This window comes from Mytilinidion resinicola, assembly GCF_010093595.1.
Source record: "Mytilinidion resinicola strain CBS 304.34 unplaced genomic scaffold BDZ99scaffold_18, whole genome shotgun sequence".
NCBI lineage: Eukaryota > Fungi > Ascomycota > Dothideomycetes > Mytilinidiales > Mytilinidiaceae > Mytilinidion > Mytilinidion resinicola.
The window spans coordinates 224528-244899 of record NW_022985454.1 but is presented as its reverse complement, the minus strand read 5'-3'; the positions used below and the strand labels follow the sequence as shown (position 1 = coordinate 244899).

At 51.8% G+C, this 20372-nt stretch overlaps 11 protein-coding genes across 11 annotated transcripts; 4 read left to right on the top strand and 7 right to left on the bottom strand.

Annotated features, from left to right (window-relative positions):
- Window positions 1–27: 27 nt before the first annotated feature.
- On the top strand, window positions 28–1515 carry BDZ99DRAFT_395749 (uncharacterized protein; the record flags this gene model as incomplete). The annotated part of the gene is made up of 2 exons (XM_033715963.1): window positions 28–605; window positions 780–1515. 2 exons carry the CDS (start codon window positions 28–30, stop codon window positions 1513–1515), a joined length of 1314 nt encoding a protein of 437 aa, XP_033572468.1.
- A 1114-nt stretch (window positions 1516–2629) lies between these two features.
- Window positions 2630–3724, bottom strand: BDZ99DRAFT_106400 (NAD(P)-binding protein). Its single transcript, XM_033712366.1, has 2 exons — window positions 3503–3724; window positions 2630–3335 (listed from the first exon to the last, which is right to left on the bottom strand). Exons 1-2 carry the CDS (start codon window positions 3588–3590, stop codon window positions 2953–2955), a joined length of 471 nt encoding a protein of 156 aa, XP_033572467.1. The 5' UTR covers window positions 3591–3724; the 3' UTR covers window positions 2630–2952.
- Window positions 3725–4386: 662 nt separating this feature from the next.
- On the bottom strand, window positions 4387–9042 carry BDZ99DRAFT_511040 (nucleoporin-domain-containing protein). Its single transcript, XM_033724517.1, has 5 exons — window positions 8738–9042; window positions 6234–8681; window positions 6093–6181; window positions 5399–6043; window positions 4387–5335 (listed from the first exon to the last, which is right to left on the bottom strand). The coding sequence occupies exons 1-5, from the start codon at window positions 8997–8999 to the stop codon at window positions 4688–4690; spliced, it is 4092 nt and encodes a 1363-aa protein (XP_033572466.1). The 5' UTR covers window positions 9000–9042; the 3' UTR covers window positions 4387–4687.
- A 596-nt stretch (window positions 9043–9638) lies between these two features.
- BDZ99DRAFT_466492 (uncharacterized protein) lies at window positions 9639–10878 on the bottom strand. Its single transcript, XM_033720785.1, has one exon. The coding sequence runs from the start codon at window positions 10784–10786 to the stop codon at window positions 9788–9790; it is 999 nt and encodes a 332-aa protein (XP_033572465.1). The 5' UTR covers window positions 10787–10878; the 3' UTR covers window positions 9639–9787.
- A 285-nt stretch (window positions 10879–11163) lies between these two features.
- Window positions 11164–12106, bottom strand: BDZ99DRAFT_466491 (uncharacterized protein). The gene is made up of 3 exons (XM_033720784.1): window positions 11646–12106; window positions 11345–11598; window positions 11164–11281 (listed from the first exon to the last, which is right to left on the bottom strand). Exons 1-3 carry the CDS (start codon window positions 11954–11956, stop codon window positions 11178–11180), a joined length of 669 nt encoding a protein of 222 aa, XP_033572464.1. The 5' UTR covers window positions 11957–12106; the 3' UTR covers window positions 11164–11177.
- A 462-nt stretch (window positions 12107–12568) lies between these two features.
- BDZ99DRAFT_466490 (NAD(P)-binding protein) lies at window positions 12569–13808 on the top strand. Its single transcript, XM_033720783.1, has 2 exons — window positions 12569–13391; window positions 13442–13808. Exon 1 carries the CDS (start codon window positions 12641–12643, stop codon window positions 13385–13387), a length of 747 nt encoding a protein of 248 aa, XP_033572463.1. The 5' UTR covers window positions 12569–12640; the 3' UTR covers window positions 13388–13391; window positions 13442–13808.
- On the bottom strand, window positions 13700–14558 carry BDZ99DRAFT_106339 (uncharacterized protein). Its single transcript, XM_033712365.1, has one exon. The coding sequence runs from the start codon at window positions 14457–14459 to the stop codon at window positions 13962–13964; it is 498 nt and encodes a 165-aa protein (XP_033572462.1). The 5' UTR covers window positions 14460–14558; the 3' UTR covers window positions 13700–13961.
- A 257-nt stretch (window positions 14559–14815) lies between these two features.
- BDZ99DRAFT_466488 (uncharacterized protein) lies at window positions 14816–15911 on the top strand. The gene is made up of 3 exons (XM_033720782.1): window positions 14816–15034; window positions 15176–15392; window positions 15446–15911. Exons 1-3 carry the CDS (start codon window positions 14826–14828, stop codon window positions 15524–15526), a joined length of 507 nt encoding a protein of 168 aa, XP_033572461.1. The 5' UTR covers window positions 14816–14825; the 3' UTR covers window positions 15527–15911.
- On the bottom strand, window positions 15900–16757 carry BDZ99DRAFT_466487 (vacuolar ATP synthase). The gene is made up of 4 exons (XM_033720781.1): window positions 16611–16757; window positions 16524–16559; window positions 16332–16469; window positions 15900–16230 (listed from the first exon to the last, which is right to left on the bottom strand). Exons 1-4 carry the CDS (start codon window positions 16668–16670, stop codon window positions 16090–16092), a joined length of 375 nt encoding a protein of 124 aa, XP_033572460.1. The 5' UTR covers window positions 16671–16757; the 3' UTR covers window positions 15900–16089.
- A 158-nt stretch (window positions 16758–16915) lies between these two features.
- BDZ99DRAFT_574422 (uncharacterized protein) lies at window positions 16916–18954 on the top strand. Its single transcript, XM_033728373.1, has 3 exons — window positions 16916–17294; window positions 17345–18782; window positions 18842–18954. The coding sequence occupies exons 1-2, from the start codon at window positions 17034–17036 to the stop codon at window positions 18479–18481; spliced, it is 1398 nt and encodes a 465-aa protein (XP_033572459.1). The 5' UTR covers window positions 16916–17033; the 3' UTR covers window positions 18482–18782; window positions 18842–18954.
- Window positions 18598–19655, bottom strand: BDZ99DRAFT_106240 (uncharacterized protein). The gene is made up of 4 exons (XM_033712364.1): window positions 19357–19655; window positions 19133–19279; window positions 18842–18958; window positions 18598–18782 (listed from the first exon to the last, which is right to left on the bottom strand). The coding sequence occupies exons 1-4, from the start codon at window positions 19417–19419 to the stop codon at window positions 18714–18716; spliced, it is 396 nt and encodes a 131-aa protein (XP_033572458.1). The 5' UTR covers window positions 19420–19655; the 3' UTR covers window positions 18598–18713.
- Window positions 19656–20372: the final 717 nt, after the last annotated feature.

Below are 20372 nucleotides of genomic sequence, written 5' to 3'. Positions count from 1 at the left end.
TTTCTCTCGCGTCTCGAAAAGCTGCAGATGGAGGAACCAGCAGGCACTCCGGCTGAAGTAGATCATGGGAAACGCCCACCTACAAATGAGGTTGTCAGCCTGAAACCGTCTCCACCGACTCCCGCAGCTTCTCCAACATCATCAACCCAGCAGAAGCTTCATAATCAGCCGCCAGCTGAGCCTCTGGAGACAACGAGGTCCTCAATTAAGTCGACTCCAAAATGTCCATCCTGCAACACCCTTATAGCTCGTCCTTCGAGATACCTTACGAAACCGATCACTGGAATACCCTACATTCCACCACCATTACCTCCAGCATCATCACCTCCGCCTCCCTTAGAGATCGTTAGTTCTCCTTTAAACGACTGCGGTTGCAAACGAACAGTCTCGGTAGCTCCTCCACCTCCACCTCCGCCTCCACCGCCTCCACCACCACCACCACCTCCTCCTCCTCCTCCTCCACCACCACCACCTCCACCACCATCTTCTTACTTTTTGATGCCGCCGCCGCCGCCGCCGCCGCCTCCTCCACCCCCTATATCACAACAACCGCTTCCATGGCAGATGCAAACAGGATCATCGGATATGCCATACTTCCCAAACAAGTCAAAGAAACAACATATCGATTTCAACGTACCACCCCCGCCCCCACCCCCACCTCCAGGAATGGTCATCATGAACCAGGGCAGGGGACGCACCTTTAGCCGAAGTTCCAGCATCGATTCTTACCGATCAGCCAGTTCGCCAGTCTCGAAGCACATGGCCGAGCGTGTCAGTAGCCACAGCGATCTTATACCCCCGCGATGCTCTGGGGAAACGGATCCGGATGCCGATAGGATTGTGAGAATACCTATATTCAAGCGCAATATCTATGTTCCATCTCATGGTGCATCTCCGGCCGACCTGGCGGACTTTATGTGGCTTCTTAAGTTTGGTGGGCCAGAGCAATGGTATGAGAGACCAGAACCAGTTAAGCTGGACCGGATGACTGCTCTTGATGCTGTTGGATGCCCCCCAGATGAGCTGAAGCCTCTCGACAACCCTCGGCCGTTGTCTCTTGATGTTCCTCAGATATGGGCATCCTCAGCCTTGAACACTCCCACCGATGATGATGTCTTCGACTGCATGGCCGGCCACTCGACGGACGGAGATTTTGCTGGAGCTTGTCACCAGTGTACTGATGAGAAGTGTGAGGCTCTCGAGAAGACCTCCTTAGTATACACCCTCATCCTCTCGACTTTCCAGGCGAATGAGTACTATTCTGGCAAGGACAGCCTTTCTGGGAATGGAAAGAATATTTACAAGATGATAAGATGCGGTCGAAGAGAAGCAGCGGCTGCTGCCGCCTTCTATGCTGCTGGCGTCAATGGATGGAGCGTGGTATTCTCCTGTGTGATGGTTGAGGGAGAGACTGAGTTGAGAGGTAATGGTGTTAGTGTTGAGAGGGTCAATGACTTGTGGCGCCTTGCAGACAGGCAGCAATCAGGGAAGAAGGTCAAGATGATGTTCTACTAAGTAGACAATCTCGCCTTCTTCTCGTTGCTACCTCTCTGCAAGCCGCTACAAGATAGGATAAGAAATGCTCAAGACGAATAGTTGGTGTGAAGAGAAGAATAGGGTGGCTGGAAATAGGGAACCTTGCTTTCCTTTGTTGCAGCTTTTCGGAAGGCTTTTACGGATAAATTACACTCTTGGAACATCGGTATGGAAAAGAGAGATAGTCTGGCTATTCAAGTAACCGACAGGGCCACAGAGGGATCGCGGAAAGAACACTCGGATGTACTGGAAGGAGAAGAACTACCGATTGTGACGAACTTCACCAACTTTGACGAATCTTTCATTCTGGGCGGCTATCTGTTTCCTCTTCCCTTGGCCAGACTGAATATCTCTCGTACGCGTATTAGCTAGTGGTACATCAAGTCAAGTTACACCCCTTATCTCTCCGAATGTTGTGAAAACCAACAACAATGGAACAACACTCCAGCCGGCTCTTGGCCAGCTCTTCCAAGCGCCATGCATTTCACAGGCCGAACGATTCGACTACCACGGCATGCCGGGGGGGCGTGCAGGCAAACAACTCATCACGCATGCATATGCGAGCCGAATCTAATGCTGGCATCCTTTTTAGACTCCCAATGTTGGTGCGACTTCGTCCTCACCTTCCCATCCAACAGCTTGGGCACCGAGTTGGCAATCTCAAACTCCACACGAAAGGTTCTCACCCGTCAACACTCCACGGTCTCGCGCGAATGGCATGTTTCCAAGAGACGCCGGGCTCCGTTCCACAATTGTCTGGGGTCTCCTGACCTCACTGGGTTCATGGTTCCAATCACTTCGAAGGTTTCAGTCTAGTTAGCTTCACTCGAGGAGACCAAGCCAGGTGACCGATTACGACAAGAATATGAACCATAGCCCTCCGCTTCAGCCGAACTCAATGTCCTCTAATTCGTCGAGGAAGGGACTGAGGGTGGGCTAAAGGCCAGGGAACTGGCGGGGCACCATGCGAACATGAACCAATCAGTTCACACTCGGGACGAATGAAGTAACAGGAGCTGGGAGGAAAGTTTGTATAGGGATTAAAGGGGTTTGCTGACCATAAAAAAGTGAGGCTGGCGTTGGGGTTTTATTCTTTTTTGTTACCTCCTAATTCGGGTATCGATCACCGGGTCACGTTTACCCTCACGTGATATTGCAAAGAGTGAGCTTAGAATAGAATACCTTGTCGTTCCTTCATATCAATCGTAGAGGCATGCTTTACTCCAGTAATCTTCGTTCAAAGTCTCGGAAGCCTCGTTGCACCGCAGCCGTGACCGCCAGTGGCCTCAATGCTCCCCAAAGCCCAACCAAAGCCCAACCATGCCCTCCCATCGCCTAATACCCCATTCATCCGGGAAAGTGATCTCAAAGCTCCCATAGCCTCAAACCTTCCGCCCTCCGCCCTTCTCCCTCCCCTCACAACTTCCACCCCTCCTCCCTCTTCCTCCCCGCCTTCTTCAGGCCTTCCTCCCCATCAACAAGCACACACCATCCCTCGCCGCCCCTCCCTCCGTCCCCCGCAATCGCCGCCTCAAAGTTCGCCCTCGCATACGCCAGCACCTCGTCATCAAACGTGCCAGGCTGAAGCCACACCGCCGGGATCCCCGCCTCCTTCGCCTCCTTCAGCAGCGCCGCCGTGACCTTCGGCGGGGTGATGACGGAGAGGGAGGTTTGAGATGCGTCACTCAGGCCGGAGGGGGAGGGGACGGTGGCATACTCTTTGGATTGGAGGGTGATGGTGGGCGCGCGGGGGTTGAGGGGCGTGACGGGGAGCGAGTGGTGGATGTACCACGCGAATACTGGGGGTTGTTAGTGGGGTATGCAGAGGAGAGTACAGGGATTTCAAGAGAGAGAATAGGCAGTAGGATGTGGAGATTTGGGGAGAGGCCAGATATAGCACGCGGCCAATGGCGTCTCGCGGAATGCGGTGTTTGAGCGGCGTTATAGAAGGTTTGAACGGACGAACCTTTGTGGCCGAACTTGGTGGGGTCGGAGCTTGCGCCGGCGACGGCGAAGCGGGTGGAGCTGAAGAAGGTTTTGAGTGCTGCCTCCATGGTTCTTGATTTTGTGAAAGGGTTTCAGAAGAGACGAGGTAAGCTAGTGTTGGCAGATATTCGAGTTTCCGGAAAGCTTCGGTGTTGTCGGGTATAAGTAAGAAGCACGTCATCTTTCTGTCGTTCCTTCTACGACCTCGACTGTCTTTCTTACATATCACTGGCCTAATCAATCTTCGACACCTTCTGTATGAGGGCTCTTTTATTCCAAATGCTTCATCAAAGGCTGATCTTTTTTCATTTATCTGATGTACGGATCATGTGTAGAGTCTACACCTTCCTCTTTCTCTCCCTGAGGTACTCGCGATACCCCCACGAGCGATGGTCGATCAGAAACTCAAAGAGTACATCACCATGATGTTGCCGATAACGTTGTCGCTAGAACCAGGATATGATGTTGGAATAGCCTTTTGGGGCCTTCCCAGCTGCGCCAACCATGTGAACGTTGGCCCTGTCGCCCCGTTGCCTGAATTCCTGACCGGACGGCCTGATTGAGCTCCGTCGTCCAGATAGGTTGCCTTCTTCAGTCCTATTTGCGTATTGTCTGCCCTCTCGACTCTTGTATCGATCAGAAAGCTCTCTACCTACACAGCGGGCTGATATTATATAAGATCATTTACTACCCATCTGAGTCCATGTTATTCTCCTTGTTTTTGTGAAGTTAGAGTTACCTATATCAGGGTACATATATGCGGACATCCAACATGTGAATATGTGGGCAATTAGTAGTAGCTGTAGTATTTAGGTTCTCAAGCAACACATCTCACAGCATCACTCATGAAGAAGCAGCAAAAGTGAACTGAAGTCCTCTCACTCGAATAAATACTCCATCGTTGCCATATCGGATGCCTAATCCCACCTACACAGAATATGCCGTGTAGTAGCCTTGGTAGTAGTAGTCCAATAAACCAAATTCCGCCTCGCTTTTCAACTCATGCTATTCGCCTCCAACACCATGAAGACTGACATGACAGGATGATGCAAAAGAAAACCTTCAGCAAAATCGCTCGACCTTCTCGGGATCCGCGTCCCCAGGACCCAAATCCGCACAAACATTAACCCGAGGAGAGATTTGACTGCACTGTGTGATATCGAAATCACCTCAAAGCAGCAGCCACCCTATCCCTCAAGTCTCTCGCCCTCTCCTGCCATACTCCTCCATCGTCCAGGTTCCACTGTCTGATCAGCTCTTTCAGCAGCTCCTCGACGCCAATAGCGTTGTCCTCGCTTCCGAACGGAATGGCGCTGAGGCTCTGGCTCTCCTGCCACCACTTCTCCATGGTATAGATCATCCATTTGGTGACGTGTCTCCTGTCTCGCCCAGCAAGGGGCGCTCTGTTCTCGTAGAAGAGCGTCTCCAACGTCGCCAGAAGGCTCTCGCAGGGAACGCGCAGCTCAAGGAAGATATCCAGGACCCAGCTGCTCCAATACCGGTCATCGTCTGGTCTGGCTCCCTCGGGAATGACATGGCCATGTTTGGCGTCCCACTTCAAGAGCAGCTGTAGCAGCATTGGGACGTTGAAGATGGTCTCGGAGTTGCGGACACGGCGGCCTATGGTTCGGATGACGTTTGCGACCTGTTGCCACGGGTTTCCCTGGCTCTCCGTCTCGGCGGTTGATGCGGTTTGCTCGATGAGATTCTGCCAGGTGGATTCAATGTCGGCAGCGTTGCGGTAGTCTGCGGCCTGGTAGATCAGGATGCACATGTCGTAGTACCCGGCTTGGTCGGCGAACCCGTTGTAGAGCTGATGCAGTTGTGAGCAACTCGTTCCACTGAAACGAAGAGAAGGAGAGTTAGTTAGACTTACGTCAGTCACCGGCAGAATGTTACCATCGAGCTGCGACAGAATTTCATCCCGCCTCCCGGCCGTTCGAGGATCCGACTTGAGCTTGTCTAGGATATCCTCTTGGATCGTTGCAATATCGAGAAGATCAGAGACCTCTCTTAGGAGATCCTGCCGCGTTTGCTGCTTCGTTGATCGCATTTCGCTGATACCGCCGACTCGTGTTGATGCATTCGCGCGCGCCCGGCTAAGATACTCGATTCGTTGCGACAATTTTATCGTGAAGAAGCTCTTTGCAAGCTGGAGCTGAACTATCGCCGCGTCGAAATAGTTGTTGTAGTGTGCGTAATACCGCCATAGGAGATCGCCATACTCTGGAGCTTCTCTCGATTTCTCCTTGAGATAGGTCACAACATGGGGCGAACTTATTTCGAGAAGGCGATCACTCCAGCCCTGTTGCAGATACCAGTCATAAAGGTTTGTTTGGAAGACCTCATCCTCGGAGCTGTTGATTTGATCGTAGGCTTCATTTCGTCGACGTGCAGCCGCGGAAACCACACCATCAATGACAGCAGGCTGGTCGTTTGATGCTTGGTCAACTGCTTGTATGACTTGGTGAATGAGGTCGTAGGATCGTGTTCGGCTCTCATACACGGCTTGCCGGGCATCCTAAGATCAATTAGCTATATTTGCTGCCAGGTCATCTGAGTTAACTCACTGGTGAAAGGCGGCCTTCTCTGATCCACGCCAAAGCCCTATTACCGCGATCAGACTCCTGGGCGACTTTCAGAGCCAGACGAATTGCACCTGGATTTCGAGTCAGCAAAGTTGGAAAAAAGATCCAAGTAGGCGCTCTTGCCGGCATAGAAAGCCATGTTTGTGTATTGGACAATGGTGACCTCCAGATATTCCCTCGACAGGCTCCCTGCAACGCTTTCAAACAGTCGCAAACTATCATTCAGGTATGTGCGACCCAGTTCAGAATTTGCGCCGGCTTCTGAAGCCTTGGTCACTTGTTCTTGCGCTTTGAAGATGACCACGTCTTCCGCACTGCAGAAACTACCGCAGCGCCTACGCAACGCTTCTGAGATAGTTTCGACGTTCGAGCCTTTCGCGATGTTTCTGTTGACAATGGCTTTGACGAGTTCCTTCGCAAGTTCTTTACCGTCGGGATCCGTAAAGAGACCCACGAACGTCAGCTCTCGAGCGCGTTGACGGGACGTATCGTTGAGAGAGAGTATAATCTCGTCGACTCGCTCATCAAACAGGACCTGAACAAATGAAATGCCTTCAATGACGCTCCTCAGCAGCTGCACGAGACTCGTCAGTGCGGCATTCTCGCCCTGCAATTCCTTTTCAGCCTGTTGGGTTGGTGCTCGGTTCAGTGCGTCCGGTCCGTTGAGCCCGTCAATGAAGCTTTTGTTCTTGTCCAAGAACTCTTGCAAATGCGTAAGGTGTCGCTGGACAGTTCGAAGCTTCTCTAGGCTGATGGTAGGATCGATTTTGAGACCTCCAATGGGTGTGCTTCCTTCCTTCAGGACTCGGGAAGCCCAGATAGAGCGTACTAGACGGGAAATATAAAGCGCAATGCCGTCGTGTCTTGGTGACGGGCGAACGTTGTCATCATTAGTAGAGCCGACATCGAAAGTACTGTCCACCATTTGGGCCTTGCCACCATAGTCCACAAACGCCGTGCGGGCATATTCAAGAACATCCTGATCAGTGACATTCACAACCCGAGAGTCCGACGCAATGTCTTGACCTTGCCCACACACAACGGCAAGAGCAGTTGCAATTGTCTCTGCTCTTCCATAGAGCCGTACAAACTTTTTGATCTCAGCCTCGAGGCCGTCACTGCCATTTGCACCTTTCTGCTTGACGGCAGAAGCAAAGATATCAACGAGTCTGCGCCGGCGAATAGTTTGAACTCCATAGTTTGTGAGAATAGCAAACTCGGCAACGGGTTGATCGAATTGCGTGGCCAACTCATTACCAAAGCCCCTTGGCGCAGACGCGGCTGCAAAAGGCGGTGTCGCTAGGCCCACATCCTGCACTTTTGCTCCAAGGGATAGCGAATACCCCATCTCAATGAATTTGGGTGCCTGGGAGAGATCTTGCGGTCGTGCAATCCTGCCCGAATCAGGCCCGGACATGAACAAGTAGTCGCTGACGTCCCCTTCCGATGCGAAACATAGAAAGTACCCTGGTGCGTATCTATTCGATTGGATCGTACCTTCGAGCACTCTCGAACCTATCGCAACTTGGGCTTGAGCTTTATAAGGTGTCATCTGACTCTGCGGTGTCTGATTTGGCTGCGGATCTTGAGGAGGAGGAAATTTGATATGCTGGACTTGCATGCTGGTAGGCGCACTAGAGGAATCGCCAAAATAGTAGGTGCCAGAGGTAGAACTGAGAAATATTCTGCAGCCAGTTGATGTTGTAGCCATCAGGCTAAGGCGCGCAGACTCCATGGAAGAGATCGCATCGATGGAGACAATGGTGGCGCTTGGTCCGAGCAACTCTGATCTCACCATGTGGCTACAATTCTGCATGATGCTGGCGAGAGATCGAGTGATGGCGAGGTCGAGCGTGGTGTCTGTTTTGAGGTGGTATACCTTGATCGTAGAACCGGAGGAAAGCGTGTATAGCAGACCCCGTGTATCGTCGATCACCATTTGGACGATAAATTCTGCCGTCTTTTTGGACCCGAATGGAAGTCCTGGCAAGGCGATGGATTTGCGAACGTGGTTGACTTTGGCGCATCGATTTGCGAACCATTTCTCCTCTTGCTGGTAAGTCAGTTCGTAGACATCATCGGAATCCCGTCCGTCAGCGAAGAAGATTCTTCCAGTCTTCGGAGAGCCCTCGATACAGCCCACTTTCAGACTCCGGACGGACGTGTGCATCCCTGTTTGATACAGGGAAACGTTCTCCACGCCTTCCTGTCCCCGCTGGGTGGAAACGCCAATCAAGTGAATATCTGACGTTGTCGCAACCACCAGTAGATGTGTTATCGTGTCCACAAACACCTTTGCGCGGGGCTTCACCAGCTTCACCGCCACTATGGAGTGCGGCTGCTCTTCATAGCCGATGATTTCAGGGTTCGGATTGGTGTAATCCCAGAGATACAGCTGGTTGTCTACGAATGTCCAGGCGTGGTTTATCTCGGCGAAGAGGCCACTCTTCGTATTCATCTGGTGGAAGTTGTACTGCTCAAGTATCTCCTCAGGGATTCTGTACGTTCTGACTGGGATGAAGGGAGCCCATGCTGTGTCTTCGGGGATGTCGTAGTCGGACGAGATGCCCTCTGGAAGACTGGTTAGCTCTCACATAGTGGGCCCTAGGGTTGGGTATCTAGCTTACGGCCAACGTACGCGTCCAACTCTGCGTAGCTCGCTTCCCCGATGAGCGTCTCATTGATGGCCTTCCGAGCGCGTTCTAGCGGAGATTTTGTGCTCGCTGGAGGCTGCTCGGTTGCGGCTACTGTAGACTGCGCAGAAGCTTGAGTCTGGGGCGGCTGGGGGGCGTTTGCAGAGGTTGCTCGGAATCCTGGATGTCGCTGCGCTGCTGGAGTATTGATGAAGGAGCCTGGCGTTGGGCGCTGAGGAGTTGCTGGGAAATTCATGGCTGAAATGGCGCAGTAGAAGCTCGGGATGGAGGAAGAGGAGGAGATTCAGTGTATAGTCGCGGACATAACGAGACGATGGACGTGAAGGATATCGTCTGCGACGCGCGCAGCTTGGAGAGTGCAGATGCTGTTGGGAAAATGTCAAAAAAGGCCAATGGGCGCAGCAGACATGGAGTGAGAAGCTGCGGAGGAGAGAACTTCTCGAATCTTCTGGCGCGGAGAACAATAGAAAGGCAGAATAGTAACAATTAACTAGGACGGTGAACTTCCAAGTGAGTCTCAGGCGCGTTTAGTGCCAAGGCCGCCTCAAAAAAATGGCAGGGGTCTCACCAGCCACCGGCCATGTCGATGTCTAAACCTAGTAGACAGAAATAATGCTGGACCACACAAGAACTTTAGAAGGGCGTGCCACAGTGCAGATAGCTAGTGACCTGGATGAATTTTAGGCACAATCACGAAATGAGCTTGGAGGGGAGGAATATCAAGTCACATGCACAAGTTCGATATCATTACTCAAAATGCTCCGAACAGACAAATCTAGAGTATTTACCTAGGGATCCTACTGTGGGGAGAATACGTCACCGTGTATTGAGGGGAGTGGAAGATTTCATTAATTAGGAAAAGTGCTGCTAACATGCAACTATTCAAATCCACCCGCTCATACAAAGCAAATCCATGCATTGAAACACAATCACGAATAACAACCATGTATCCGCTCTACTGCACATTGCTGCATTCGGCCCTAGCTGCCTGCCATATCCCTAAATATCTCCAGTGCCGCTCCATCACATAAACCTGCCACCCTCGCAGTCGCCACCTCCCCACGCCATAGCGCTGGGCACATTTACCCCATAGCCACTCGTCGCGTCACAGAAAGGGCTTCTGATCCCGACCAAGCCCTGGAACATCGCATCAGACTCGTCCTCGTTCTCAACGACAACCTCTGTGGACCTGCTGCAATATGCGACGCCAATTCCCTGCAGATCTAAGTACAACCGACAGGCTTTGCTTTCCATTTCACTGATTGGAGGTAGAGGGAATTGTCCGCTGACTACGAAATCGCAGAAGCCGGTAGTCATACTGTAGAGATTCTGAAAGTCGAGGTTGAAGCCCGCAGAAGTGAGGGCTTGGCTTTGATCGCAGAGGGTCTTGCCCGCTGTCCGGATAGAGTTGTAGGCTTCGTTGTAGGCGTTCGTGAGGTAGGAGGGTACTCCTATTGGACGCACACCTGTTGGATGCGGGTGGGAGGCATTTACCATTGTACAGGCAGTGAATAGAGTGGTTCGGGGATGGTCGTTCTTAGGAATGTGGACGTGGCTTTTGAGAGAGCCGCCTAAGGATTTGATTTCGCCTGCTTTGGAAGTGATCGCAGCAGCAGCTCCCGAAACTGCAGATTCTGCGACATCTCCTGCTTTCCCGAGCAGACTCTCTACAGACTGTATACCTTCCTTGACCTTGCCCACGTTCTCCTTGACGTCATTGATCACGCCCATAACGTCTCCTTTGATATGATTGTATGCTTCGGAGGCCCAATGCCATGCAAGGAGTAGCATGACCACGGCTCCGATCATGATGACTGCATAAAAGGTAAGGAGGCACATGTTGTAGGCCTTGAAAGCTCCATCGCTGAGCCCCATGCAGCAGCGGAAGAGCGACGCAAGGCCACCACCGCGAGACCTCTTGCGGGACTTGAGACTGTCGAGCTCGATGGTGGTACGAGGCTTTTGGAGCTCGTAATCCTCGCCCTGGGCGTATGCTCTATGGGGAGGGAGATCGATTGCCATGTCGAGGTAGTTCTGTGGATTTGGGGTGGTATAATTGGGGCTTTCGCCTAACGAGCTTTTGAGAGTAGACAAGCTTTGAGAGTAGACGAAAAGGACAGATACTTCAAAGCTGCTAGTTGATTTGCAGGCTTGTAGGAAAGTACTGAAGTCTGGAGAGATATTTCGGATCTTGAAAGGTGGAAGTTCTGAGAAGAGTAGATCTGAGAACAATATGCGCTGGTCATGGTTCTAGCGGGATAAGAGCCATCACATGCCCCTTGTTTCAGAAATCGAAATGTCACAGGGTTCTTTCACTCTTAGAAAGCGGTGTGACCGCGGTGCTTAGCCATAGAGGGATAATGAATAAAGTATTCATAGACGATATACAGATCTTATACGCTTCGCTATGTCGTTAAAGCCAAGCCCAGGTAACCGTAACTCTTCCTTGATCCGGATCCGCGAGCTTCGCAAACATTCCCGGGCTAACATCTAAATCATTTGGCTCGCAGCCAGTACCTGAGAATGTCGTTAGTCACCGGGAAGCTCGAGCGCCATTCATTTCGCTAGCAATTGACTCACATCTATCCACAACAGTCAAATCTACACTGTGTAACCCCCCTTTGTATTGACGCTGTGCCCTGATCTTCCTAAAGCAGAGCGGATTCGCATTCGGATTTGAGCCCTTCTGCACAGCATCAAACACGAAATGACTAATCGACACAATGGCCGAATTATCGTTCGAATCAGTGCCACATGCCCCCAATCCGGGGCCATAGTATGTCAAATCTCCAGTGTATGTTTTCGCACCATTTGGTAGAGGTAAGTTCCGGTGTCTGCAATAGTCAGCATGTAAACACGAATATGCAAAGGACGCCCATACTGTTTCTTATGCCCAAGACCAACCGCAAGCCCAATTATGAGAGCCAGGAGTGCTAGAAATAGTATTCCTAGGCAGATAAGGAAGACGCGCCGACTGCGCCCAAAGTACTTCTTGTGTGGAGGGATAAGGCGGTTAAATCGGTTTGTCAAAGTCGTGCTTGCGCCTGCGAATGCGCCGAGCTTGATATTCGTGGGCTTTCGACCAGTTTCGAGGGGCGCTTCCCACTCGGGCGCAGGGCCGTTGCGCTGGTATGTTGGAGGCAGTTCCTTGCGCGGAACCTGCGGCGGTGACTTGAGTTCTTCGGTCGACATGTTGCTGGCGTGTAGGATCAAGGTCTAGGAAAGGTCCAGAAAGAGTGTAGATATTGTGACTGATTTTGCGTCACGTCATCATCAAAGCGAGTGGAATTCTAGTGGTAGCGTCACTGGCATGAATATGCGCCGCAGCTCGGTGGTGAGGATGGTGGAGGTGTTCTCGGGAAGGGTTCAGGGGGTTCACTAATGCTTAATTCTCCGCGTACAATCACGTGCATATAATATGTAGGCCAATCAAATCGCGGAAGGTGGGAAACTAGTCAGAAACTTGATCTTTGGTCGTCGATAGCAGTGGGCTAGCTAGGCTACTTCTTGCATTGGTATCGAGCGAGCAAAACGGAGCCCTTGCGGAGCTAAGTCTATTCTACAAAGGTATGATCACGATGTGAAGGATAATGCCGTATAAATCAGCCTACCTTTTACCGATGGGTTTATCCAGTGAACAGGAATAGAGCCCAAACAGTGGTATATCCCGGTGCCTAAACTTCGACCTAGTGCTGTAGCGTATAGCTTAAGGCATGCCATGATCTACGTCACTGCCTACCCCTGTAAGCACTACTTACTACTTATCGAGGGTCATGGACACCCCATCAATAGTTAGAAAGCCTCTCTTATTCTAATTTATTCAGTTCACCTATCGAACCGCTTATCTGTCGCCTATCTAAGCAGTAAACAATACCAATGACGAAAGTTGAGGACGTTCGCGCGGCGCCTATGGCACACACGGGCATGCTCGTTACGAAAACAGCTCACAAGACACCGGCGCCAGCTCTGGATCCTCACAAAGTCACTTTGCCGAGGCCGTTTGTGGTTGCAATCACAGGAAGCGGCCGTGGCCTGGGGGAGGGGTACGCAAAGGCATACGCACAGGCAGGAGCCAGCGGGATTGTGCTCGCAGCACGTTCAGAGGACGAGCTCCAAGCTGTAGCCCATGACATATCAGAGATCGTCCGGGAAATGGATGGTGAGACGCAAATCAGTACTGTAAAATGCGACGTCACTGTCGAGGAAGACGTCAAGAATTTGGAGAAGGTTATTAAGGAAGAACACGGCCGGCTTGACGTTCTGGTCAACAATGCGGGCTTCTTGGATGTCGCGGGGTGGAAACCAATCACCGAAGGTAACCCTGAAGATTTCAAGAAGACGTTCGATGTCAATATTTATGGAGTTTATCTGGTGACTCGGACACTTCTTCCCCTACTGCTCGGTTCTGACGGAGGTGCGAAGACGGTAGTTGGGATAAGCAGCATGTCCTCTCATTTTGCGAGCTATTCCATCAGTTACAGCATGTCAAAGCTGGCCCTGAATCGATTTATCGAGTTTCTAGATAAGGAGTACGGAAAAGAAGGGCTCGTAGCGCACGCACTTCATCCAGTAGGTGTGCGGACGAAGATGAGCACGTCAGATGCAGTACCTACGGATCTCTAGAAATGTAAGATACGCACCTTTCAGAAAGGTTCATATCTCAACTAACTTTTGTAGTCCTTCAGCATGATACGTCTCTGTCTGCATGGTTTCTTGTGTGGTTGACGAAAGAAAAGAGGGATTGGCTGAGTGGTAGATGGTTGGCTTCGACGTGGGATGTGGAACAGCTGGAGGCACAGAAAGAAGACATCGTGAAGGAAGACAAGTTCAAGTTCAGAATGGTTGTTTGAGAGTTGAGTGGGCTTGAGATGAAAGTAGAGGCAGACAGTGATGGGCTCTAGATTTCTCATCCATTGTATTCTATTACGGATGAACCAAGTCCGTTAGTCGCCAATGTTACAGGTCTAGGACATTATTAGTTTGGGCCCTTCCCTGGCACTGCCTAGGGTGCCCCGATAGGCTTTTGATACTCCAACTACAACGTAAAGATTGACGCATCAAAAATCAGGCTACCTTTTGCCTGGCTGAATATCTGCTAGCCAGGTCACTTCTTACAGTGACGTCGAGCGAGCAAGAGTGACGCCCGTGCAGTAGTATATCCGTATACGCAAACTTCTGACCTAATCCTGTGATATGATCAATGAAAGAGAATCCAATTTGTATATCGACCCAAGGAGATAGCTTGTAAGGATATCGATATAGCTTGATAAGACATCGAGAACACAGCGAAAATGCAGAGACTCTTGTCCAGACACTGACGATGACGAGCGGAGCTGGCAAGAAGGACCCAACTTCTACCTCTCTTCCCGAAGGAAGGACGTTCTGACCCCAACCTTCCCAATAGTTTAGGCATCTTGACGTCGCCAGCAGCAGGGAACGCAAAACCACTCCGCTTTCCTCCCAGCGCGAACACTCTGGGACTAGACCTAATATTGCCATACCGCATAGGCTGAATACATAAACACTGGGCCGATTCCCCATCACTTTTGGCTTTGAGAATGCCTAGAGGGAGCTGCGCGATCTGAACTGCCGGCGGAAAGGGAATGGAGTGGAGATCGCGAGTGTTGAGAGTTGAGAAGAGGTTCAGACGGCATTTGAAGAAGGGTAATAGTGTTGAGGTTGGTGTGGAGCACATCTTAAGAGTTTCGACTCCATCAGATGCTGTTTCTGGGCTACTTTGGATAAGCTAGAGACGAAAGTTAGTATCGCGAAATGCGACGTGATTATGAATATGATAAAAGCTATAAAGGACTCGAGGGACTTCAATGGTTGTCACGCCGTGATGTTGTTCACATGACAGAGAGAACCTAGATCGACTCGCCACCTGCCGAAAAAACGTCATGCTCCGCGCGGATCTCGCCAAGCCTCCAGCCTCACCGTGCCCCAAGCTCTCGTTATCACCACCCGCTCTCCACCTCTCCACCCTTCAACCCCCCACAGCTTCTGCCAGAAGCACTCCACGATCCTCCCTAGCCTCCCCACCCGAACATCCTCCTCAACCATGAAGGCTGCGACTCTCCTCGCGTCCTTGACACTGGCCTCTGCCGCCTTCGCAGTCGCCTCGCCTGCACCAGCTTGGCTTCCCAGTCAGGTCTCAATCAACGAGGACTTCCCAGTACCAGGCGACAACCCTCTATATTTCTGCTCAGACCCGGCCGACGATGTTCTGACCATTGAGAATGTGGATTTGAACCCCAACCCACCAGAGAAGTAAGTCTGATCCTAAAGTTAGACCACAGACAGGCCTCAGAGTCATTCGGAGACCATGTAAAGCTCTTGCTGTGGTCTAGCGAACTGCACCGAGGTCTGGAGCCTATCATGCAAGGGTATTGGCTAAACTACCGTTCACAGAGGCAAGACGCTTAGCATCACGGCGAAAGGCACCTTAAACGAAGCTATTGAGGACGGCGCCAAGGTGCACCTACAAGTCAAATACGGTCTCATCACTCTTATCAACCAAGAAGCCGATTTGTGCGAACAAGTTAAGCAGGTGGATCTGGAGTGTCCTCTTGACAAGGGAAAGCTGGTGTTGCTCAAGGATGTCGACCTGCCCAAGGAGATTCCACCGGTACGTAATCCATACATTTCGGACTGCTGGAGATGCTAATGCTCGTCATGTAGGGAAAATATACCGTGCTTGCCGACGTCTTCACCAAGGACAACGACAAGATCACTTGCCTCACGGCACAAGTCAGCTTTTAAGCTTGAGCATGCTTGAGCTAAGATGGGGAGGCGGGCCCACGAAGCTGGGATTAATAGGGTCATTGACGGACTAGGATGTTTGTTTACTTTAACTAGCCGAGTTGAATCGATTACAGGGTCATGGGTCTGACGATGCTGGGTGCGATGCTTTTCTTTTCATTTCCTCATGCATATCTCTTCTCCGATTCCCTCTGGTCTCGGATTGACATTTGTCTGGGTGGAGTTCTTTTGATAGTGGTTCTTCAGCATGTTCAAGTCTTTTGATATCAACGAGAGAAGCAGCAGCTAGAGACTGGGACGTCTGAACATATGGATTGATAGCAAGGTGCAATGGCATGACGATCAGCATATGTTACATTATATTGTCTATTCACCACATACACGAGCCTTTACGCGTGAACGCCATGTCAGGACTTTAGCGCAACGCATCCCGACGTTTATATCCAGCTGCACTATTTGGGTACCCTCACTCTGGGGTGAAAGACTTTACGCCACCACATCCTATAAACAAGGCAAACCTCGACAACTTCTCCATAACTGCCGCTGCTTTGTAACCGTCCCATTTACTCTCCAAATAACCTCCGCACGCGCTTCAACACACTATCCTTGTCTGGATCATAGGGATGGTCCTTCGAGGGTATTTCCAGTAAACTCGGGAAAGCGGCGGTGTAGGTATCCACACGATGTCGTATACGCTCCGCAATCTACTCAATGATTAGCAGGAATATTGCTTTTTCTGTACATATATTGAGCCTTAAGCGGGGCCAGGAGTACGTCCATGCAAGCTAAAAGAAGGCTGACGTACGTGTTGATTTATGAGTAGTATGGCAATATCCTTCCGCTGGGTAGTGAAAAGGTCGAAGGCAGCTTCAATGGCGGAGGTCTCGGTTTTGGCATCGACGACTAGGAAGTTCTTCTGCGAGTCTGGAGGCTGGGTGACGTGCTGGACGTATATTTAGTCTACTGAAGATGCCTCAAGGAGAAAGCATGCTCTTACGCCGACACCAGCAAGGAGCAGACCTGTGACTGAGTCCTGCGCCTCCAGTTAGAATATCGGAGCTAGATGAGGGCGAAGTACTCTTACTTCATCTCCAATAACGGCGAGGAATTGGCGGTCCTTGTAAGCAGAGGCGGGTTGCGACATACTTGCAGAGGTGTATGAGCGGTAGTGGCCTTCCGATTGATTTTACTTCCCTCGTTTGAAGCGCTGGGAGCTCGTTGGATGTTGGAGCTGATGTTGCAGGGTTGAAGTGGGGAGCTCCTGCCGTCGTCGATAGCTCCGCGCCGACGTTAACCCGACAAGAACTAAACGCCTTTGTTTACTCCTACTTCAACCTCTGCTTCACAAACCCGCTGCATAGCATGCCTTGAACGTCGCCTCACAAGCCTAGGGGCGCAATATGCATGCATCTTTCACCAAATCCCTGACCGAACGCCGACGAGTCGTTCACTACTAGGTGACTCTAGCTTCCCTTGCAACCACTTCACCCCGGCCACAAACATCACCATGCCCCGCCTGGTCCGTCGCGCGCCGCTGTCTGAGCGCGTCGCTGCCTATCTCAATCCGTTGGACTTCCTGCTATGGCTTTCGGAAGAGCTGAACGGAAATGACTGGGACGAGTTCCAGCGCGCATATGCGCTGCCTATGGGAATTGGCATGAATGTCGTCTTCATCATTGCACGGGCGAACTCAAAGCCGGGAAAGAGCTATGACTATGATGTCTTTGCAGACTCTAAGAGATACGGGAGCGGTTGGTTCAGCGCTGGAGTAAGTGACATCTACGCTATATGGATGGAATCTGTCTAACAGTCTCTCAGATAGCTTTCCTCATATACCTCCTCACCACTGTGTCATTCCTTAATGCCTGGTATACCTTCTCCCACAAGCGCCATTACCGCTTGTTCGAACAATCGGTCGATGTACCACCATCCACTCCTTCAGCCCATCGGGTCCGCGTGGACTCTTCCCCAATAGCATCATCGCCTCTTCGCTTCCTTTCGAACATGATGTCAGGCACAACAGCAGAATCTCGGGCACATCCCGACGCTGCACGAGATGTCTGGGAAGTAGCAGTATGGGATCCAAATCCCCTCTGCCTGGAGTTGTTCTGCTGGTTCAGTCCAGTCCATGTCATGACATACTACTTCTTCCTCCCGCTCGCGCCTCTAGAGCCCCAGCCAATGTCCAAGATCGCGACCATGATCTCCGTAGTTGTCCTTCTCTCCGTACAGCTACATTTCCTCCGTACAAGCTTCGCACAGCAATCGAAAGACTCAGCGCTCATCCAGCGAGAGGTCATGAATGAATACGACACCAAATTTGTCCACCCAGCCCTCCAGAGACCAGTCCGCGACGTCGGAGTTCAGATGCCACCACCAAGGCGGCGAGAATCAGGCCGCGGCATCATCACAGAAGTCGACACTTATACCCCAACCACCATCATCAACCGCGGTTTCCGCACAAACCCCAACCCGAGCTACGCCTCCCAATACGACCCTGAAGATAACCTCAGCAAGCCGGAACCTCGCATCTCTCGTCGGTCGTCTATGACACCTTCGCTCCACAACGCGAACGGATACTTCCCACCCGTCTCGACATCCACATCGACCGCCGATTTCTCCTCCCCAATCCGCCCCGTGAAGCAGCTCCCGGCGATGCGTCAGCCCAAGTTCCGGCAATCGGACGTTGGAGCTGGAGACGGCGGTAGCTTGGGCGTGTACAGCCACGCTGCGTCGCCGCTCAGGAAAGCGGCTTCGACGAACCAGCTCCACCGGAACAGCAACGGCGAAAGAAGGCGAGACCTGAGTCCCGAGAAGCGCGAAGGGAGCCCGCTGAAGCGGATGAGCACGGCCGGAGTTGGCGAGGCGAGAGCTACGGGAGCTACGCCGCAGCGGTTCCCGCAGACGCAGTATGGAGGGCTAGGAGTTGGGCGGAGGGAGAGTGGACGCTTTTAGCCTCAAGGATGATGAAGCGGGTGTGGGGCGTTCGAGAGAGATGGCATGGGTTGTATGATAGTGCGGATGGCGATACAGATACCACATATGCATAGGTTTAGGTGTCGGGCTCTCCTAATTTATCTCGTTTCTAATCTCATGATATACTCAATCAGCCTCCCATGTCCCAATGCTCTCATCCCAACCTACCCCCTCTCACCCTCTTTCCCACTCATCCCCCAGCATCCCACCTTCAAGCACTCCGCCCATCCACGCCCCGGATTTTCAACCGCGCTAAATCTAAATCGTGGAACTGCCGCACCTGCGCCGTGTTAGCCGCCCCGCATTCGAGTGTTTCGTGGCTAGGAAGGGGTGGCGTGCGTTTACGGCTTTTATATCCAGGGGCTTGTAGCTTGCGTCAAGGCTTTTCGCGAAGAGGCTGCTGCCGCATTGCGGGCAGAAGAAGTGTGCGACGCGGGCTTTGGCGAAGGTGTAGCGCTGGTGGGGTGTTAGATTTGGTTGAGGGGAAAAATGGAAGAGGAGAAGAGGAGGGGAAGGGAGAGGGGAGACAGGGGAGGGGGAGGAGAGGAGAGGGAAGAGGGGAAATGGGAGTAATGGGAGTAATAAGACAAAACAGGAATCGTCAAGGGAAGGGGAGTAACGGGTGATTACTTCAAGGATTTCTTCTCCGGCCGTAAAATTCACATCCTCGTGCTTTGCGTATACCAGGAGGTAGCCGTTTCGGGAGCAGATGCTGCAGTTGCATTCGAAGACTTCGCGGGTGGGGTCGGTGAGGGGGGGTGAGAGGGTTACTGTGTACTGGGAGCCGTGACGTGTCAGTACAGAGTAAACGTGTGATGTCGGGTGTGAGCTTTGTTATAGAGGGGGTTGCTCACTTGTACGCTGCCACAGTGACAGCTTGCAGGATAGGTGTGGGAAGGGGGAGGAGGAGTAGGCATGGGGGCGAGGGGCAGAAAGTAGATGGGGTGGAGTGGGTAAGCTATGGGTGCGGTTGGAGAGGGTATTGGGGGTGGTAGTGTTGATATAGTATATGAGGATATATGTGACGGATGATCCACAATGATTTCGTTGAGCTGTTGAGCTAACTAATTAGAAATTATACTAGTAGGCTGAATGAAGGTAAGCTACGAAGTTTGCATGTACAGAACAGAGCTGATCCGTCCGTTCGCTTATATACATAAGTACAGAACGCCCTGCACCTAATGTGAAGCTATACATAGACCCCAAAGCCTAGCACCACGTCTACAGTTTCTCTCTCCCGCCCGGTTGCCTGAACCGAATCGCTCTCCTTGGCAGTTCCGTCCGTGGCCCCAACCCCCTTCGCAACGACCGCATAAGGAGTGGCACACAGAACGGCTTCACAGCGAGTCAGCGCCCTAAACGCGTCGCTGCGCCTCGTATCGCGCTATCATGTGGGTGGCGACTGACAGGGCCTCAACACCTCTTTCACGGCCGCGGAGATTTGAAATGCGTGAAGCCAGGCTAGGCGTGACGTTATGCAGCGGGCGTTATGCGGGCGAATACGAGTTGAGTCATGCCTTACAAGGCGTTTATCTAGCACCAAGACGTGCGGTGAGGTTGTGAGGATGGCTGTTTGGAGTCGGGAAACGGAGCGACAAGACGGGGGAGTCAGGCCCGGGGCCGATGTTGTCTGTTGATGAGATTGAGGCGTCGTGATGGGGTTTGGTGTTGAGGTGGCACGTGGGGAAGGGGGTACCTGAACGAGGCTAAGGTTGATGTGATTGGCGGGGATGTAGTTTCAGAACGCAAGGAAGACGGAAGGTGGCTTGAATAGTAATCAGAACAGTATAGAGAAAATGTTGAGAACAGAAGTGGAGTTTTGTTGTGCTACCTATCTTGACGCTTTCGGCCCCAGCTTGCGAGATAGAAC

Bases quoted from the DNA above. Each gene is read 5' to 3' on its own strand.
- BDZ99DRAFT_466490 (XM_033720783.1), top strand. From the start codon at position 12,641: ATGACGAAAGTTGAGGACGTTCGCGCGGCGCCTATGGCACACACGGGC.
- BDZ99DRAFT_574422 (XM_033728373.1), top strand. From the start codon at position 17,034: ATGCCCCGCCTGGTCCGTCGCGCGCCGCTGTCTGAGCGCGTCGCTGCC. The intron at 17,295-17,344 runs GTAAGTGACATC...ACAGTCTCTCAG, and splicing joins GCGGTTGGTTCAGCGCTGGA to ATAGCTTTCCTCATATACCT.
- BDZ99DRAFT_466492 (XM_033720785.1), bottom strand. From the start codon at position 10,786: ATGGCAATCGATCTCCCTCCCCATAGAGCATACGCCCAGGGCGAGGAT.
- BDZ99DRAFT_106339 (XM_033712365.1), bottom strand. From the start codon at position 14,459: ATGTGCTCCACACCAACCTCAACACTATTACCCTTCTTCAAATGCCGT.
- BDZ99DRAFT_106240 (XM_033712364.1), bottom strand. From the start codon at position 19,419: ATGCCTACTCCTCCTCCCCCTTCCCACACCTATCCTGCAAGCTGTCAC. The intron at 18,959-19,132 runs GTAATCACCCGT...ACACCCCACCAG, and splicing joins CCGGAGAAGAAATCCTTGAA to CGCTACACCTTCGCCAAAGC. The intron at 18,783-18,841 runs GCACGCCACCCC...AACACGGCGCAG, and splicing joins TGGATATAAAAGCCGTAAAC to GTGCGGCAGTTCCACGATTT.
- BDZ99DRAFT_466488 (XM_033720782.1), top strand. From the start codon at position 14,826: ATGAAGGCTGCGACTCTCCTCGCGTCCTTGACACTGGCCTCTGCCGCC. The intron at 15,035-15,175 runs GTAAGTCTGATC...TACCGTTCACAG, and splicing joins AACCCCAACCCACCAGAGAA to AGGCAAGACGCTTAGCATCA. The intron at 15,393-15,445 runs GTACGTAATCCA...CTCGTCATGTAG, and splicing joins TGCCCAAGGAGATTCCACCG to GGAAAATATACCGTGCTTGC.
- BDZ99DRAFT_466491 (XM_033720784.1), bottom strand. From the start codon at position 11,956: ATGTCGACCGAAGAACTCAAGTCACCGCCGCAGGTTCCGCGCAAGGAA. The intron at 11,599-11,645 runs GTATGGGCGTCC...TGACTATTGCAG, and splicing joins GGTCTTGGGCATAAGAAACA to ACACCGGAACTTACCTCTAC. The intron at 11,282-11,344 runs GTGAGTCAATTG...CGACATTCTCAG, and splicing joins TTTGACTGTTGTGGATAGAT to GTACTGGCTGCGAGCCAAAT.
- BDZ99DRAFT_106400 (XM_033712366.1), bottom strand. From the start codon at position 3,590: ATGGAGGCAGCACTCAAAACCTTCTTCAGCTCCACCCGCTTCGCCGTC. The intron at 3,336-3,502 runs GTTCGTCCGTTC...AACAACCCCCAG, and splicing joins CACCAAGTTCGGCCACAAAG to TATTCGCGTGGTACATCCAC.
- BDZ99DRAFT_466487 (XM_033720781.1), bottom strand. From the start codon at position 16,670: ATGTCGCAACCCGCCTCTGCTTACAAGGACCGCCAATTCCTCGCCGTT. The intron at 16,560-16,610 runs GTAAGAGTACTT...CTGGAGGCGCAG, and splicing joins TCGCCGTTATTGGAGATGAA to GACTCAGTCACAGGTCTGCT. The intron at 16,470-16,523 runs GTAAGAGCATGC...ATATACGTCCAG, and splicing joins TGCTCCTTGCTGGTGTCGGC to CACGTCACCCAGCCTCCAGA.
- BDZ99DRAFT_511040 (XM_033724517.1), bottom strand. From the start codon at position 8,999: ATGAATTTCCCAGCAACTCCTCAGCGCCCAACGCCAGGCTCCTTCATC. The intron at 8,682-8,737 runs GTAAGCTAGATA...CCAGTCTTCCAG, and splicing joins GTTGGACGCGTACGTTGGCC to AGGGCATCTCGTCCGACTAC. The intron at 5,336-5,398 runs GTAAGTCTAACT...CAACTGCATCAG, and splicing joins ACATTCTGCCGGTGACTGAC to CTCTACAACGGGTTCGCCGA.